The sequence below is a fragment of the Ischnura elegans genome, chromosome 5 (genome assembly GCF_921293095.1).
Source record: "Ischnura elegans chromosome 5, ioIscEleg1.1, whole genome shotgun sequence".
NCBI classification, from domain to species: domain Eukaryota; kingdom Metazoa; phylum Arthropoda; class Insecta; order Odonata; family Coenagrionidae; genus Ischnura; species Ischnura elegans.
The window spans coordinates 130,724,544-130,743,707 of NC_060250.1; the positions used below are offsets into that span (position 1 = coordinate 130,724,544).

Sequence of the window (19,164 nt, forward strand, 5' to 3'; positions counted from 1 at the left end):
TTATCCATATTGTTGAACCATCCTACATATACCGTGTTGCTTTTTCGGAAACTTAATCTTTACGGAAGTACAGATCTGTCTTGTTTTTATTTCTGTCATAAAAAGCTTTTTGTCAGCATGCCAATGCCTTATGCTTGACCAAGTCTTCATCAGCATCAGCTGTAGTCTTATAGGTTTGGAGAATTACTGAGGCACATAGCTGTAGGGTTTTAGTGAGTTCATGCAACCATCTAAAAAAATATTTTAGGGATGTAGTCACTTTAAATGAACCTTCGTTATAGTATCATCCCCTCCAAGTTAACTCCACTCTTCCGCACCCCAAAAAAAGATTTGTCTGGCTGTGGCCTTGTCGAGTCATTTAGTTGTTTTTTACCAATTGAATTGCTTTAAATTTAAATGTGAAAATTGTTGTCCTGATAAGTGAAACATTCTGGGGAAAAAAGAAAAATTCCTATCTGCAGCTACCATTGAGGTATATAGTTTAGGCTTTGCATTACGCCAATGAGCCACCATTCAATGACTGCTGCAGATGTTAGTCTTCTAGCGTTAGTTGATGATTAGCATCGCACTCAACAATCCATATTTCAGTTTGATAAAGCTCTCCTGTCCATCCTCCCAGCAGCTATTATTTCAACTATTGCATAATTCTTGTTTCAGTCACCCTCCTGGCATTTAAAAAGGTTTGCAGCAATTGCTACTCATGTTACTGGTGGCAATATGATTCAAAATGCACATTAAATTAAACGAAAGTTAGAAGGTACTTAGAGGAGGCGACTGACTGCTCAAGTCATTTGAAGCTCGAGAGAAGAATGAATAGGAATTTGGTGTGTAATAACCTGCTCTAAATGAAAGGCAGCAAGGAGACCGTGGTTCAACGTCCCATCTGACGGATGGAGTACTGCACTTGAAGTGCCCTCCACACAATATTCACGCAGGCATTGGGCAATTTCTGAAAAGTCCCTGCCACTGCCGGCATTAGAACCCAGGTCCACAGGGTGCAGAGAACATTCTAGTCAGCAAACCAACCTGTTCCCCCTCTGTTATTAGAAATGCTAACCAAAATATCTATTTGTGTTTAATTCAATGCCATTCCTAGAAAATTCTATGTAGTAAAATACTGAGAATAAACGGATTGATCTTAGCACATTTTGGCGATATTCAAATTCCGCATTGCCATTGATTTTTTACCCCAAAAAGTAGAGGCAGTTGGAAACACTTTAATAAATTTTTCTTAAGGTTTCAGAGGATTTTAAAGGGGATCCATTCTGTGACACTTAGCCATATCTCATCTCACTAACCCCAATCATTTGTCTGAGTCAGTGGTCAGAATTGAATTTTATAGTATCCCTATTGATGACTATTTTTAACAATATCCCAAGTATGGTATAGCATTGATATTTTTTGTGATTGTGGGATATTCAATCTTCAAATTATACGCAGTGATGCTATGACCTATGACCCATGTCCCTATGCGTATCCCGACGCTTCTGCGTGGATTTTGAGAAAGGACATCATATCCTTTCTTCAATTCGGAAGCGCACTGCGCAGAAATTAGCATTAAATCAGCTCGGCTCTTCAGAATCTATGAAATGATTTTTATCTTTGACGAACCGCAACCACCAATTCTTACTTGAACAAATGATTCTCTTATTTCTGTACTTCGGAGCAATTTTTATTTCATATACTACCCCTCTAGTCGCAGTCATTCAGCGTGGGGCGGAGTGTGTTACGTTTACCAGCCGTTCGCAAAATAAATATTTGAAAAAAAAAAGTTGCTAAACTGAACGTTGAAAATTGTAGGAGGTGTTTGAGGCCCCATGTGTATAAGTCCTTTATTGTTCGGTCAAAGATTGATTTCCTATTCTTATCTGTTCGACAAAATATCTTTCTTAATTTATCTTTTCTGTCATATCTATGCGCATAGTGAGGTTCGTAGCTGATGTTCACCGTGTCGCTCCGAAAGATATCTATTCATAATTGCTCAAGCAATCTTTAGCTTAGCTCGTACCTCCGAGTCTCTAGCGGCTCCCAGCAGCCTAATTCGTTCAGAAGCTACGTAGCACGATTCTGTTCGATCTAAGCTGTTTTTGACGAATTGCGGAGCTTTCCTTTGTATTCTATTAAGTTCTCGGAACATGTCTTACTGCGCCTGATTCTGTACGCTCACCGCACATTACCGCGGTCTGGCGGGTGCGAAATAGCACCTTTCCATGCGAAAATCTTCCCACAACACGCTTCACGAATCTTAACTTTTTCGCAGCTGTACCTCTACAGTTTGTTTTGTGTGTTCCCCACTATAGGTTTGAAACACGGTCTTTGAAAGAGAGAAGGTTAAGTCAAAGGTTTGAAGTGGTCGTAACTCCCATTTATTTGGCTCCATCTGACTACGTCAAGTTAACTCCACCCTCATCGTTTACGTCTTGGGGATTGTTGGAAGTCTTACGCGAGATGTGTCCCGACGTGCATTTTCTCTGTTTCAGTTCTATTCCACGGCCTTGGCTCCTCGCATGAACGTTGTTATGATCCGATGAGAGGATTTCTAAGTCAGATTGCTCGCTAATTTCACCGTAGTCGACAGCGTCGTCAGCAAATAAACGTGTTTTATTCCTGATTCACCAGTGTAGGTCGTTTGACATCTCGACACATTCTCTAGAAATTAACGGTCTTTCTTATGATTTTTTTACATTGAAAATGGTTGCTTTGTTTCGACAAAAGAGCTCCTCGAACAAGGGTGTCTTACTTTTTTTTGGCAGACTCCAGCTTCATCTCATTTCTTCCGTGAAAATTGGGAGGGAACATTGATATTTTATTTTTTCACTCATTGTCAGAGAAAGAACCCCGACCTTTGATCGCACTCGCAACTTTGGCATGGCCATGTTTGCCGATTTCATTTACTGAGCAGAAAGTAGGGCGTACGATTTAATGTGATCCGCATCTCCCGACTCCCATGAATTCAGGGCCTCGCTAATTTTCCGCCTTGTATTCAATTCACATCGATCTTTGAGAGCGGCCTCCGCCATCGCTGTCCCAATGAATTTGAGAGACGAACTCGTTTTTATGAATGAACCCTCGTCACTGTCATTCATAAGTCAAAGCTCTAGTTAATCGAAAGAAAATCGGCGGAGGGTTAACATTTTATCGCTATAATCGATATTTGAGGGAAAAACAGTTTTAAAAAATTGTTTGAAAAATTCGAGGTATGACGTATTTGATTGAAATAATTTAAGATTTTTCCTTCATTAGGTATCTAGAACATATTTGATTGGCTACCTATCCCGTTTTCGTTTTAGAAGTGTACTCTAATTTATAAAATGTGTGTGAAAATTAGGATTAAAACAATAAGTAAGGTGCCCACGGAGTATTCTCTTACCGTAGCATCCTCTACGATAGAGCCGTAAGCTCAATGGATTGTACAGTCGAATTCAAAAGTATTGCAACGAAAAGTATTACTTACATCCGCCGCAATTTGGTAATGGAGTTTCGGTATTTTCTATAGTGCTAATAGGAGGGAACTTTGGACAACATTCCTATCTCACCCAATATCGTTATTACTGCATCATTAAAGGGAAATGTATGCGGGATATGTACAGTGCTCTCTACCGCATAAATTTGTGTAGCTCATTCTAGATAATGAAGACACCCCCAGAACTTCAATTTACCTTCTCGTTATTTATTTGAGTCGAAATCTCTTTTCGCAAAGAATATGGAACAAATTTTTGGCTCGTATTCTTCTGCATCAAGTCCTCTGTGGTATTACCCGAATTTACGCCTTCAACAACGATTTCGACTGTCGTCCGCGCAGCCTGTCACTGTATACGATGGCAAACATAGAAATCGCCCTTTTTTGACGATACTTTACCTTATTATTCTGCTTCTAAGCATTAATCAGTACATTAATTTTCTGTCAGTAAATCGACATTTTCTTTCTATCATCTCTATTGTAGAAACTGCGCAAAAATATCTTATCTGAGTTCGTAATGTCCCACCTAATCGGATTATCGCGGTGGATATAAGGACGCTGTAACAGTCAGCCCAGACTTCCTTCCCTTGCGCTACAATATCATCTTCCGTTTTATCCTAGCTATCGACCAACTCCCAAACAATGAATCGCCGTATATTTTCTATCGGATTAAGATCTGGAGAATTTGAAGGCCAGGCTAATGGCTCTACATGTTGATTCTTCTCGAAGACCCCTTTGTCAAGTTAAGAAAGTGGCGCCGCTCCTTTCGTTCCAATAATTTTGAATTCGACTGTACGTGCCGCGACACTACCTAATAGCAATATTGAAGGAAATAACGGCAATAGCACTATCACTGAATTGATTACGAACACACTCGAAAATATATTTTTCCATTCAGAGTATCTACGATCGAATGCTTTGCTAATCTTCGGGGAGCGCTTCTCTAAGACCAAGGATTCGGAAAACTTATTTAGCAAGTCGTGAGAGTTTCCATTGAGCCAAAATCGATTTTTAATATCATCACCAACGTTTTTCATTTTCTTTGCAACTGCTTCGCGCTAATTCCACTAACCCACCAGCAAAAAGGAAGATTTGAAATACCGCATGACAGGGTATTCTCCCAAAGCGAACCCTAACTTGGCTAACCGATCATCTATTCGCATCAACGGGTTGCAGTTGAGAAAAGTTGAATTCAACGGAAGCCGGGCGCTCAATTACCGCTCGGCAGACTTGAACCACGCAATGCTCTCAATTGATTTTTCGCCACGACTAGTGGTGATGGGCGTGATGGGCCAAGTCGGTCGTTTCAGTGATGTCGATCACCGTTCATCATTCACTCGAATGAGTCAATTGCGAGTAGTCGATCGTCGGTCACTGCCTATGTCAATCACAACCCATGTCTGTCTCGCTTTATGTCAGTCGCTACCTATGCATGTATGAATTCTATTGTTTATTATATGAGTAGAACTCATTAATTAGATTAGATCTAATGCCATGATCGGAAAAAAACTTTATTGTCCGAAGTATTCGCACGATGAAGAATATCATTCGCGAATGTTTTCGGTTGTGGGTGACTGGAAAGCTTTTCTCGATCACAAGCGTCAAACACTTGAGATGAGTAAATGGAAAGATGAATTAAGACTCTCGGCCACATCTCTCAACCAGTTAACAAAGGGTGAGGAAGCTTTAGAGGGCATAGTAAAGTAACAGTATATTAAATACTTGCTTAAATTGATACATATATTCTTAAAAATGACAAAAAATAATTGACTGATACTTATCCTTTCTCGTGATTGTTTAATTTCTTGGAGATAAAACTTGCTAATCGAAATCGATGCCATGGAAGTTATCGCTATGGTCTTAGTCAGCCTATCATACCTACCTATCACATGCGTCTCGAGTTGTGGGTTTTGCGGTCAATTTAATCTTGGGTCCCTGCGCATAAGCCGAAATCGCTCGTCGCCTACTTCAAATACGAATCCATATCACAATCCATTAATTATTGAACAAAATCCACGAATCTGGGCAAAGAGTGAACGCATCGTTGGCCGTAAAACGATTTACCGTATGTCCGGAATTAATACCGAAATCTCACTTACAAAATTGTTTTTTCCCTTTATAGAGAGTTTTTTTCCTGCTTTATCTGGTGGAAGTCTGGCGTGTGGATAAATCTGACCCGCAATTTTCCCGCAAGACCCGCAAAAAAGTTTAATCACATGATCATTTTCAATACATTGCGTACCATCGGCACATGGTGATAATACGGTATGTGTTGAACCTTTTTCGTGTAATCAATTACGTTGGTGGATAAAATAGCGAAGTTGTTTGCCTTTTACGGGTCGATATTTCGTGATAAGGGCTTATTTGTTGTTTTCATCAAATGCCCCAAATTATATTTGAAGCGAAAGTGTTATGCACACACGGATATCTATTATGCGATGAAACCGATTACCGTTTTCAATTAGTCATTTCTCATTCTCGAGGAAGGCAATGTAATGAGAGCTGGCTATCGCGACGAAGCGGCAATGCATTGTCGACTTTTTATACTTCCCGTTGCCGTATTATGTAAACGTGAGCACCGTTGAAAAGTCGTCCTTTTTTCGAAAAGGCGCGGAATATTTAGCTTACGAATATAACAGCGCTTCTGTGCATTTACTTAAATTGCAGATTGGGGAAACCTCTCCAGGTGGAAGTCGAACCCGCGATCTTCGGTTTGGCAAGCGAGGCTATACTCCGCCGCCGCAGAGGCCGAAAATTGGTAATTGGCCGCTGTGTTATCTTATGTCCTGGGCAATATTTATAATTGAACGATTCGGAAGAAACCCCAAAAACTTATATCTGTCCGTACCGATTGATGCATGTGGGGTTCCGGTCGTACTTACGGTAATTTTGAGTTCGTTAAATATTTCCGTCATAAACCCTCCACACAATGCCATTCATATAACATTTTAAGTGTTCACCGTGGCCTCCAGCATGTCTGGGTGCATTCCGCAGTCATCGTCGCCGCTCGCCGTTAAACAATAGGGTGGTTTCCTTTTATTTTTTTATTGCCTAAATCGAAAGATTATCACTCCTGGAGTGCGCATTTCACGCTCTTAGATTTTCGAATGACGATATCTATTTTTCGCGATTAAACGAAAAGTGAAAAATTTCAAGCGCGCGAAAACGCGACGGCTAAGTAGGAATGATGGGAAAAGTCCGTATGACGTATTTCTGGTTCCAGCTGTCGGCGTGTGGGGAGACGTTGGGGCGAGGCTTGAGCGCTGATACGACGCAGGCTGCTAGCAAGTAGCTGAGTACCCTGCTAGCTGGTAGCGCTTGGCTTAAATAAGGAGTATTATTCCCCTATCAAACGAAGGAAACTTTCCGACCTTAGGCAGTTTTAATAGGTGATTATTAAGACATGTTCCTCTGAGCTCTGTGCCTCATGCATGCATTGGTAGTCTCAGACGATGTAAAACTCCTGACTACTCGTATAGAAACTAGGTTCCTGTGACGTCACGTGGAGTGGAATCGCATGGGCGCCAATCTCGCCTTTTTCAAATGAGTTCAAAATTGACCGTTGCCATTCGTCTAAACTGGGATTTCTAAAACCAAATAATTTGTATCTTATGAATACACTAATGGTGGGTAAGGAATCGCAATCAATGCATTTAGTTTTCTTTGATGAAGGAAACTACCCTATTTCAGGTGTGTAGTTAAGGATGAAGACATAATCTCTCCGTCTAACTTCTAAGATAAATCCCTGATATCGCTGTTGCAACACCATCGCCGATCGGTGATAAATTTCGGATGTCGTTTCGCAATCATTTTCGATGTGTCAACTCTTCAGCGTATCCGCCTACGCGGGCCTCTTCCTCTCTCCCATCCGATGGAGAATCCAAATCCACCTAACGCATTGAATTTATCGTTTTACAATCTGAAAATGTTGTCCTTCGTGAGGTTTTTTGCTGTCTGGCGTTCAAAATAATTTGGATTTTTCTGCTCTAATTTGTTGATAATGTATTTGGATGCCGATAATATCCGTTGATTCAAATGGCGATAAGTGTTTAAGACCAGAAACGAAAGTATATCGCGGCCAGAATGGTGTATCCGTGTATATCACGAAAATATCCGTGTGGTTATTACGAAAAGCCGAAAAAGAGTGCATAGAGCCAGAAGGACCACGTTGAAAATATTAATAATGAAAGCATTATATTTTTAACATTATTTATGCCCATTGAGATGATGAAGATAAAATGGATCTACCGAGTAAGTCATGAGGAAGTGCTGATAAGAGTGGAAGAAAGGAGAAGTGTTCTAAAAACCTTACGGAGAAGACGGGACAACATAGTTGGCCACAGTGGCGTAACTATGGGGGAGGGGGGGATGAAGGGGATAGATCCCCCCCAAAGCTTCAGAGAAATAAAAATAATATTCATAACTGTTGTCTAGTTTTGACTTATAGTAAACTTTAACGTAACCTTTTAATGAAACCCAAATTTTAAGTGCAAAAATTATGTAAAATGTATTTGCAGGCATGTCATTTTTCCAAAATTTTCCTAAAAATGGTGGTGGGTGGGAGGTCGCCCTTCCCCATCCCCTCTCATCCCCCACAAAGCATATTTCTAGTTTGACGCCCCTGGTTGGCTACATGTTGAGTCACGCTGGCCTGATGAAAACAATTATAGAAGGGCAAGTGGAAGGGAAGAAGGGCAAAGGACGGCCGCGAATGAGTTATTTAGGACAGGTTATAAAGGATGTAAAAGAGAAGAAATACGTCGCATTGATAAGACTCGCGGATAGGAGAGAGGAATGGAGATTTGCGTCTAACAAATCTTAGGATTGTTGACTAATGATGATGGCGTTTTTTTTTACAGCTTTTCGGCTACTCTTTGAGACGATCTTAGCGCCATTTTCATTTAACCAACCTGATTTGACTTTAATGAAAAATTAATTAAATTACAGACGCAAAAAGTATTTATTTTCAGTCGCGAACCTGCCTCCTTAAAATGGCTCATCCCTCCCTCTCATCCCATCTTGTTTTGATTTTATGGTGACGTGTTAATCATTTGACACTTACGTAGTCATCTTGAAGTATTTGTGACTGTATAAAATAGACTTATGGCTATTAAGAATTACCGAGAACAATCTGTAGAGAGAACAAAAACGTCTTTTACTTAATGATGCACAAAGGTTAAGAAAAGACTTAGTTGTTTCACAAAATAAAATATATTTGCGACCGGTTTCGATACAGCGTATCATCATCTGAAACGCTGTATCGAAACCGGTCGCAAATATATTTTATTTTGTGAAACAGCTAAGTCTTTTCTTAACCTTTGTGCATCATGAAGGAGTTTCACCATGTTACGCCAACCACCATTGCATTCTTTAACTTACTAAGATCACTGAAGAATAATGCGTAAAAACCATAAAATGTTAATAATCTCAACATTTCCTATTTTTCAAGTACAAAAAATGCATATGAGAACAGAATGCTAATGATAGTACTGCAATACTAAGGTAAAAATTCACAGTGTGAGTTATAGACAAATGTTGAACATAATCTACTCTATAGCAAATGAAAAGTCCAGAATGTATTATAATATATGTTTAGCAACGTCAGGCCTCCATTCGTGCAAGTTATTTATCTTCATAATTATGCATTCGTCCTTTTCCTCTAAACTTAAATATTTGTACAAGTTTCACCACTAGGTGGCAACATGAAATAATAAAAGTTTGATGTGATTATTTTCCCCTTAAATTTTACGCGCAGTATGCAAAGGACTGAGAATAGATGCTCTGGAGCAAACAGAAATTAGAAGATTCGTCGTAGACCGTAACACAAACCTCTACAACGGACCTCCATTTCAACAGCCCTCGTCCCTCCTTTCTGAGGCACAAAATTCACATAAAACCAAATTGATTTCCAAATTGTAAACCTTGTAATTTTATTTCATTTATTAATATTCGTGTGTTTTTGAATTATTTATTCGTGAAAGTTATTTTCAATATTATTTATTCACTAAATACCATACTTAACTTGGTTAACACATTAATGTATGACAAACATACAAGAATCCTGTAATGTTAATGTACCTGATAATGATGTGTCGCGTGGCGGTGAAACGTGTTATACAGATATTTAAGTGGAAAAGTACGAATGTATAATTATGAACTCAGTAGCATTAGTTTTTCTCGAGTAATCTGTCACTAAAAAGGACTTATCGACCGGGAGATATGCAACTCGTGTAAGATGTAACTCGCTTTCCTGTTTTTTAAGTCTCTCGCTAATTTAAGGTGGAACCAAAGTCCAAGAACGTTGAGAAGAAAGCTATGGTCGACTCAAAATGGCAAAAGTAAAAAAAATGGTAGAAATAATGTACATTTTATGTGGCTTATTTTTTTTAACAAGAGGGATGTTACATGTGTTGAAAATCCAATGCAGTAATAAAAAATATGGTTGGAATTAATTTTTTGCTGTATGTCTCCGCGAATCGCCCGAAAAATAGGCTGTCTTAATAATTGTAATCAGTCGTTTGAGGGTATACACGAGTTTTTTTAGGAGATTTTTATGCGCCGAAAATTCGCCAGTCAGATCCATCTAGTTTCCTGGGATTTTGCTATTTCAACCTTGGTCGCGTGCAAACGATCAGAAAATAGCTTTTGTTTAAATCCATTGAGAGAGTACGAAGTATACCCACCCATCCTTGGACATATCTCCTCAACTCTAAAGGTTCTACCTTTCCACCTATATTTTCTCTAAAATTATGCTTTTACAAAACCATTAACGCAACTGTTCTAAACAAATAGGCGACTAAGGTAAGCCTTCATCCTGCGCGAACAGATATTCGAGTTTATTGAATCGTTTCCATTCCATCTTTTTCCCCGTCTTTCGTCTCCTTTGATGTTCGCATGTGTCTCTTTACTCCCGATCACAAACTGACTTTCCCTCCCTAGTTTTTCCACTCCGTTTTTTCTGTAATCGCATTCAGAGAACTCTTTTATGGCTTGTCCACCGTGGTGGTCCCTTTTACGTGTCGTTGTTTGTGGTTAGTCGCCGTCGAAACCCTTGCGCACGTTTACAGATGTCGACCACGCATGACGTCACCCATTGATAAAAACCGTCTTCCTCTCCGATTCCGAACGCAGTGCTCCGACCTCGTGTCTATCTATCTATGCCTTCATTTTATTTAATCTAAAAGTCTATGTTTCCTGGAACAATTCCCATTGGGGGAGGTTTATTTTCATGTTACGCTTGAGTGCTGCTGTTATCGGTAGCTTGAAATAATTCCATTTTTCCTGGAACTGAGCAGGAAAGGTTTGTCTGTGGCGGTATTCATTCCAATTTGAGATAGCTCCTCAAGTTATGACTTGGTCAGAAGCTCGAAATAATGCGTCTACAGAAGAATATCGTTCTTCTAAATTCGGGCAGTCTTTAGGAAAATACAAATTGCGAAAGCTACTTACTTTAAATACAACCCGCTGTGTCCATCAATAATCCTCTCTCTTAACATTATTTGATTATCTGGCCCCGTGGTTAGGGTCGGGTGGTTTTCCGGTGCACCACCAGTTCAACGGGTCAGAACCGGCTGACCGGTTCGCCACTCAAACGTTTCTTTTCCAAGTCTGAATCGGTTCAGAATTTCCTGAAACGCTCCGGGCGATTTTACGTACAATTTTGACAGTAAAAGTGCGTAAATGAGAATTCATATTAGGTTGAAAATAGCAGCTTCATTCAAGGACAATTTTCGAAAAGGTCGACTAAGCTAACGTGGTATTGGTTCTTTATGATAATTCAATAATTAAGGGAAACGGGCAGTATTTATGAGGCATACTAAGATACACGTATTTTTCCCGTATCGATTTTGATTCATTTCAAGTACTGAACTCACTAAATTTTAGATACCTCGAAACTCGGGTACCTGGCGTTGATTACAATTTCAAAATTAAATTGAAGAAGCAATTGGAAATAATTGGAAAATTACCTTTTTTGTCATTCAAATTTCTCGTTCACATCGTCGAACCCATCGAGTCCTCATGCCACGACACCATGTCTAAATGCTCGAAAGTCGTCCATTCTCCCTTCACGTGTGTGAAATTGTCCATCCTTACATTTTATTTCATCTAAGAAGCTCTGTTTCCTTGAACCATGTAGCTATAGAAGGAGTTTCTTTCCTGGAACGCTTAAATTGAACGGTTATCGGTGGCTTGAAAGTTTTCAATTTATTCGGAACGCTTGGGTTGTTATAGGTTTTTAAGCGTTATCAATGATGTTTTTACTCTTTGAAGTTATCATTTTTTCAGATTATTGAAACAAAGAAACAACTAACGTCGATGAATGCGTAACTGGAATTCGGAAAATGGCATGCGCACTCTATTTATTGAGGCAGTTGATCCTGGACCCGGATCGACCCGGACCAATGACGTCAAACTTATTAGATCTTCACCTGAGGAGCCTATTCATGGCATTCTTTCGAGCCAGTTGTTAGGGGTTTTCCTTGTGTTGCTTGACTAGTGGCGATAACGGTCCAGGAAAAGCTCCTCATCATTCCTCATATTTCCCTCACATTTTTATTGGGACCAATATTTTGCTCTAGCAATACAGGTGCTATTAAAACTATCGAAGGAAGAATGTATGGATTAAAGTGGAAGTGTCATGTGGGTACTTTTAGTAATAATATCCCTAGTGTAACTAATTAGTCTTTTAAAGTAAAAATATGGCCTTATACTTATCAGTATCTTAGCTGACTTACGATTTTTAAATTTGCATACCTACATTCGCGGGCGATAATTTGAAGTATCACATTTATGATTGAACATCATGAAGAGCTGAAATTCCTTTTCCCTCCCCTTCCTCTGTGTCGATGTGTCTCCTTCTTTGTTTTGCTGTGAGTAAATGTCCGATTCAGTTTCATATTCGTTATTAGACCGCGCCGCGAGATCATAACGAATAACAGGTGTGAAATAGCATGTCTTATATTTCTGGATATAATCTTAGTATCATTTATCGCGCAATCATTGTCAGTATAACCTCTTCTTGTGCCTTATTTTTTCCTTGGAGATGGCCTCGAACATGGTGCCTCTGTCCTTGTTAAAAGTCAAGATACCCAAGTTTGAAGTATTTCATCTGGGTAGCTAATCGATCGGTTATTATCAAATAAACTATACGAAATACGAAAGGTAATCTATTTCTACGTTTGCTCGTTATCATCAGAAACTAATCCTTGCGTCAGCTATTTTTTATCTCGTTTTGTATTAAAAAATACGGTTTTTTGACGCTCGAAAAAGCTAGCTCCACTTAGAAAGCTGTTGTCTCAAGAGCGTTTCCATGTACTGACACTAGTTTTTGTGAAGGGACGGATTCTTGTACATGTATGCTCCAGATAAGCACTTAATAATAGTTGCATTACCACTAAAATTTTTCGCTAAAGAAAACCATGCTATTTCCGTTATTTGAAGATAAAGAAAAGTTACAAGCACTGTCGGCACCACATAGTGAACAGTTACGTATTTATTATTCACATGTTTATTTCATTAAAACCGATCGCTTAGTTATCCAGACAATGGGCGTACCCAGCGAGGGGCAGGAGGGGGCAGCTGCCCTCCTCCCCTAGAAGCAAAAATCGCAAATGTCTTTTAGGAAAATAACATTTTTTCCAGCAAATAATTTTAAAAACCAATAAAGAGCTTTTAGTTTCCTTGAAATGTTGATTTCATTCACCTTTTCCATGCTTAAATCTTACCTACAACTTGAACAACTATGGCTTGTCCCCCTCCAGTTTTGATCCTGGGTACGCCCTTGACCCAGACGAAATACTTCAAACTAGGGTATCTTGACTTTAAGAAGGACAGAAGCGCCAACCGCAAGCACCATCTTCGAGGCCATCTCCAAGGAAAAAATAACCACAGCTCTTGTCGAGGTGGTAATTTTACGACTGCGCGATCCAAAGCAACTAATTTTCGCATATGCTATGTGAAATAACTTTTTTGTTCACTATCCATGACATCCGTTGATATTAAAAGGGAAAATCAGGGCACTCGTAATTAATAAGTTGATAACTTTGTCCTTTCCACTCTCTTTAATTGGTACACCTCTGTATTTCCCCTAGAAAATGACACAGAAGTGTTAAAATTGGTCGAGGTGTATCAAATGAAGTATGTGGAATAGACAAAGTCATCTATTTATTTAAACAGTGTATAGTCACCTACTTTAGCAAATTCCGCAAAGTCAGCTTTAAAAGTTTGAAGATACGTAGAATGTTGATATAATATGCCCTCTTTAATCGAGATAATACTATTTATAGCTGTTTGAAGTTTCATTTTATGCATCTAATTTATTGGAGATTAAATTTCCAGTCGAAATAAACAACAGGTACCGAAACACAATATTTGTAGCCACGCAATTAGACTCATCATATTCGTGTGGCATTACCTTTGGAGAAGGTGACCGTCAGCCAAGGTCATTTGCGCCCTGAGGTATTGGTAGGGAGAAGAGAAGGGTGGAGGGAAACCCGACGTCGGAATTACCCTTCTCTTAACGAAAGGAGCCAGTAGGGCCACGGCTTAATGTCCTATTCGACGGACGGAGTATTTGCAGTCTTCCTCAAAGCGCTCAACTAAGAATCGGGCAGTGTCCGAAGAATCCTTGTCACCAGCGGGATGTGAACTCGGTCCCCTGGGTGGGAAGCCAACACTCCGGCCTCCGCAACAACCCAATTTCCTACAGCACGAATATTATAATAGTGAAGGATTCTCAAGTCGGCCACTCAATGTGCTATTACTCACCACGCATTAAAATGGGCTTCTAAAAGTCGCCGCGCTAGCGTCTCTGCTGGGCAAAGCGATCTGAAATTCATGGAGGAATAACCCTTACTTGAGGCTGTTCACCGAATTTTACTTTCGTGATAGTGTGATCGCTCAAATTCATGACTTTTCACCGCTACTTCTCGTGTTCGCAAACACTTTATTGCAAAGAAAGATTTCGTGCTTTCCCGGCGAATAGTGGAGAGTTCTCGGGATCGCCACCGGGTCAGGAACTGCATAACTGCCTGACGTTTCGACGTCCGAATCGGTCATCGTCCTCACTCACAGCCCCGAGAACTTTATTGCAAATACTGTGATAGAAATGGATCACTCTGCAGTCATCGCCACGCTGCTTACATTTATGAAAAATGCGCCCAAAGAGGAAGCAAAACTTAAGATTTTGCGGGATGGAATAGGACCTCCTCCACGATGTCTCCTTGTCGCTCAGATTTGTCACATTATGTAGGGAGTTGCCATTTCAACCTTCGCCTTGTGCGTAGAAGCCGAAGCTTTGGAGGGGAGTTTTAGCATTGATGATGCGATTTTTAAGGTCGCCCCACCGTTCGATCTCCGGTCATTGTTGTGTTACTGTTTCCCAAAAAATCGAATCAACCTATCATATCGAATATAAGTCGAATAAACCTTGAATGTACGTGTGCATTTATTCTGAGGTTGGGACCAATTTTTCCCCAGCGACGCATCTGCTGTTCGCACGATCGAAGGCGTGTCTCGTCCGTCTCGGGTGATCGAATATTCCGACTGGCGTGCGATTCTCTTTCCCTTCATCTCTCTCATTCTGGGCGAGTCCCGACGCGTGTACGGCATCGGATCGCGTTACAGCGCGGAGTGCGTGGGAAGCAGTCGCAGCGCCACCTGGTAGGTCAAATCTCGATGCGGTGAAGAAATCGGAGCATCTATTCGACGTCGTTGGAGTGAGATGGCAGGTTGATATTGATGTTGCCAATGCTGAGGGCGCCACCTCCTCATCTCTGATCATTTTTGTGATAGGATCTATCGTAAAATCGAATCGACCTAATGTTTCGAATATAAATGGAATAAACCTTAAATGTGTCCAGGTTACGTGATAATAATGGCAAAAAATGTGAAAATTGAACAAAGAAAAGAAGTATCTCAAGTTTTCCCAACGAATCGACTGTAAAAATAGTTCTCGCGTTTCTCACCACGGCTAGTGGTTAATAGAACCGACGTTGTTTCTCAATTTTTGTTACATTTGACCATTATATTTTACCTTTGGGCTGCTATTCTGGATGGAATAGCATTGTGCTATTCTCCGATATTGCAACCGATGTTGCTATAATATAGCGTATTGCAACGCATATGCTATACGGTATTCAGAACGGTTGCAATTCGTGTTTTTACTACACCGGAAGAGGTAATTCTCAAAATAGCATAGGCCCGTTGCAATTCACTATTCTGAACGGCGAATTGCAACCGGTAGGGTTGCAATAATATTACGCGGTCTTCGAGGCCGAGCTATTCGGTATTGCAACTCAGAAAACGTGCGCATTGCGATGTCGAATTGTTTTTCTAAGGTTAAAGTAACCTAATCAAGCATTGAAAAATGGAATAATTGCCAAAAATAAAATGATATCAGCTTTATTTTAATTAAATAATAGTAGCATAAGTGATGAATATTTAACTAGTTAAGTGAATTGGGCAGAAATTAACATTCGCGCTTAATATATGAAGCACAAGCTTGCTTCATCGACAGTACGAAAACAATAACAATTAATGCAAAGAATTACTACGATTAGCCCAAATTTTACGTGTTTTATTCATAATTTTATTTCATCACTTGACTAGCTACTAAAAATATCCTCAATGTAGGCTATCAGGTCGATTCTTGAAAATTTTCAAGCTTGTGTTAACACACTAACTTGCCAAATATAATAATAGTTATAGCTTTCAATGAAAACCATATATTACCATAATAATACCATATACTTTGATCAGCCGTTCATTTCCTCAATTGGACAGTATATACAAATACATGCAACGAGTCGAAATTATTTTCCCCACTATTCGCTACCTTCTACAATTAAAACTTAAAATTTACAAACTTATAACGTGGGCAGTCGACTTGAATGACTTGCTTGAAAACAAAGGATTTCTCCGAACACCAATAAAGTTTCTGAACAAATATGATTCGCCACAAACGCTTAATGGAATATCCATGTACATCATTAATGCAATATATATCATGTGGAATTCAACACAAATTGTTTCCTCTATAGACAAGTAAGTTATTCACACAATTAAGTTTCAGTATATTGGCACAGTTCAGGGTCTATCAAAAATTTCAGTGAGCACATTAAAATCAGCTGATACGAAAACAATAATAACTGACACAACAGCACTTTCCACATGATTCACTATTGCTAGATTCACTTTTTCACAGCTGTTCCATCCATCCTCAAATTCACCATCACCTCCCTCTGCTTTTTCCAAATCTGCAGCTTAAATATCGATACTATTCCATCATATTACATGAAAGCACAGCGGTGACGTTGCCACCTACTTCATTTCCTAAACAGAGAATGAATACTGAAATTAGGGAGTCATATAATATAAAGCTAGTATTAGAAACGAAAGCTTCTACTTCTTACAGTAAAGCTATATCGTCACGAGCAAAGCAATAAAAGTTGATACATATTTATTTTGACATGCAACGAACAGACTTCAAAGCCTAAGACAATTACGAAGAAAACCAAATATATTTAGCTTTCAATGATTACCTCGCATAGCAAATATCTCACGTTAAACAACCGATCGGATACAGGTAATTGATTCAATATTCATGCCCGATAAATCATCATTATCATAATCAAATTATAATCTAACCCACCTGTCTGAAGCCATTGTGAAATCTATCACAGCCACAACAAACAGCTGATTTCCTAAATGAGATTTTCAAAGCGTATTATATAAATCCAAGATTTTAATATAATTTTTAAATGTAAATAAAGCAATTGTTTATAATTGCAAGTCAATATTCCGTAAAATACAGAAAATTTTATAAAATATTTTCTCCCTCATTGGTTGCGAAAACTGTTCAGAAAGTTTTTCATACGGGAAGAGGCGGAGCTTCCAAATAGCTCGCGCAAGAAATAGCATGCTGCTATTCCGAACAAAATTATCACTACGCTTCATTCAGAATACGGGGTCGTTGCAATAATGACCCGCAGAACAGCATATGCTATTTTTTGCAACGCTTATCCAGAATAGCAGAGTTGGTCATCGGATAAAATCATTGATCATCAGGTGCATGATTTGTAGGAGTCTAATCATTAAAACTATTAATTACCCAAGAACCCTAAATCTGTGGGCCATTCAAGGAGGTTGTAAATATCTGAAGGCGCTGTTTCCGAGTTTTTAACGTGCTAAATAGTTCCACCATATTGGTTTGACATTTACGTTTGGACTTAGTCTCCTACTGATATCTTGAAGTGGCTAAATTTTGTTATGAAAATGCACTACAATAAGTGAAAAATGCTAGAATGATTATTTTTTATTTCTAAAAGTAATTTTTAACTAGCTATATTTTTACTGCATATGAGCTAGAAATTTTTCCCCAGGTTAATTAAATGAGTTGATAACTTGGTCTATTCCCCACACACTGTTCAGTAAACCTCTACCGGTTTCAACACTCCTGTGTTATTTTATTGAGGAAGTACTAGATATATATTCCCTCCAGAAGTACCAAATAAAGTGTGTGGAAAAGAAACATTATCAGCTTATTTAATTAGCCATGAGCAATTCCCACAGTTACCTTGCTTACAATTGCAGGTGTAATTTTTACCTTCTTAATATATTTGTCAGTTATGTTATTATTTCCACTAAATTCAGCTTGGTTATTTTTGAGTTGAATTTTTTTAAACTAACTTCAAATTTACTACTCGAGATGTCTCCTGTCCATTCTTAATTTATTCTAAGGTAGATGTCAGTCATGAAATACATTTACCAGTTAGTAAATACTTGCTTAATGCCTTCACACCAATTGACCGTGATTTATCCTGCCATCACTTTTTAATAATTGATCCATTATTAATCCTTATCTGCATTCAAAAATAAATTTTTTATTTTGAGCAAGGAAAATTTTTTTTCACTTCTTCGCTAATGACATTCTATATTTTTTAAATCTTTTATTAAATATCTGAAAATTTAATTGTCATGGAAGATTCCTTAACCAGGCTTACTTATTGTCGAAAAGAATCCCAATAAATTCAAAATTGACAACAAGGAGCTGACTTCGAGGCGAAACTTCATAGAGCAGATGAAAGAAGATGTTAAGGTGAGTTTGAAATTTATGAATATATATACATGTTTTCATCTCACTGATTTACTCATATTTTGATTGACTCTAGCATTAGAATTAGATATTTCATGTTCCGTTAGATACAAGTGCATGCACCAAATATATTATGGGATGAATTCGTCAAGGGTTTCCAACCAGTTAAGGTCTTCTGCTACTGACGTTTCTAATGGCTACTAATTTCAATGGCACCATCTTCCTCAGTGTGTTGATGCCTGGTTGGATTTTCCCACCTTTATGTATGATTCCGAACAATCAGTTCCGAGTCTGGTAACTCCTGATTGGCTGGTGTCCCTCTCCCTCATTGCTTCCCTCATTTTTCTCTTGGATGGGCCTCCACAATTGGTTGAGAGCATATCCAGCATCTCTATTGAATTTCTTCTCCTCGACGCCAGCCAATCAGGAGCCACCTGACTCAGACCTGACTTTTTGAAATCCTATTTAAAGGTGAGGAAATCCAACCGGGGATCAATGCCTCCAGGGTAATAGCAGGGTTAGCCATTGAAACGTTGGCAGCTGTAGATCTGACCCAGTTGAAAAACGTAGAATATGTACGGTAGAATAACTGAGAAGAATTTAATCCAAT

The 19,164-nt window shown here is 39.0% G+C and overlaps 1 protein-coding gene across 1 annotated transcript in view; it reads left to right on the plus strand.

The window, feature by feature from the left end:
* The window catches only part of LOC124159784 (syntaxin-6), a 38,109-nt gene that overhangs the window by 6,069 nt on the left and 12,876 nt on the right, over positions 1 to 19,164 (plus strand). Inside the window, exon 3 of the mRNA XM_046535701.1 lies at positions 18,463 to 18,557. Coding sequence (XP_046391657.1) covers positions 18,463 to 18,557 — 95 coding nt within the window. The remainder of the gene's footprint in view (positions 1 to 18,462; positions 18,558 to 19,164) is intronic.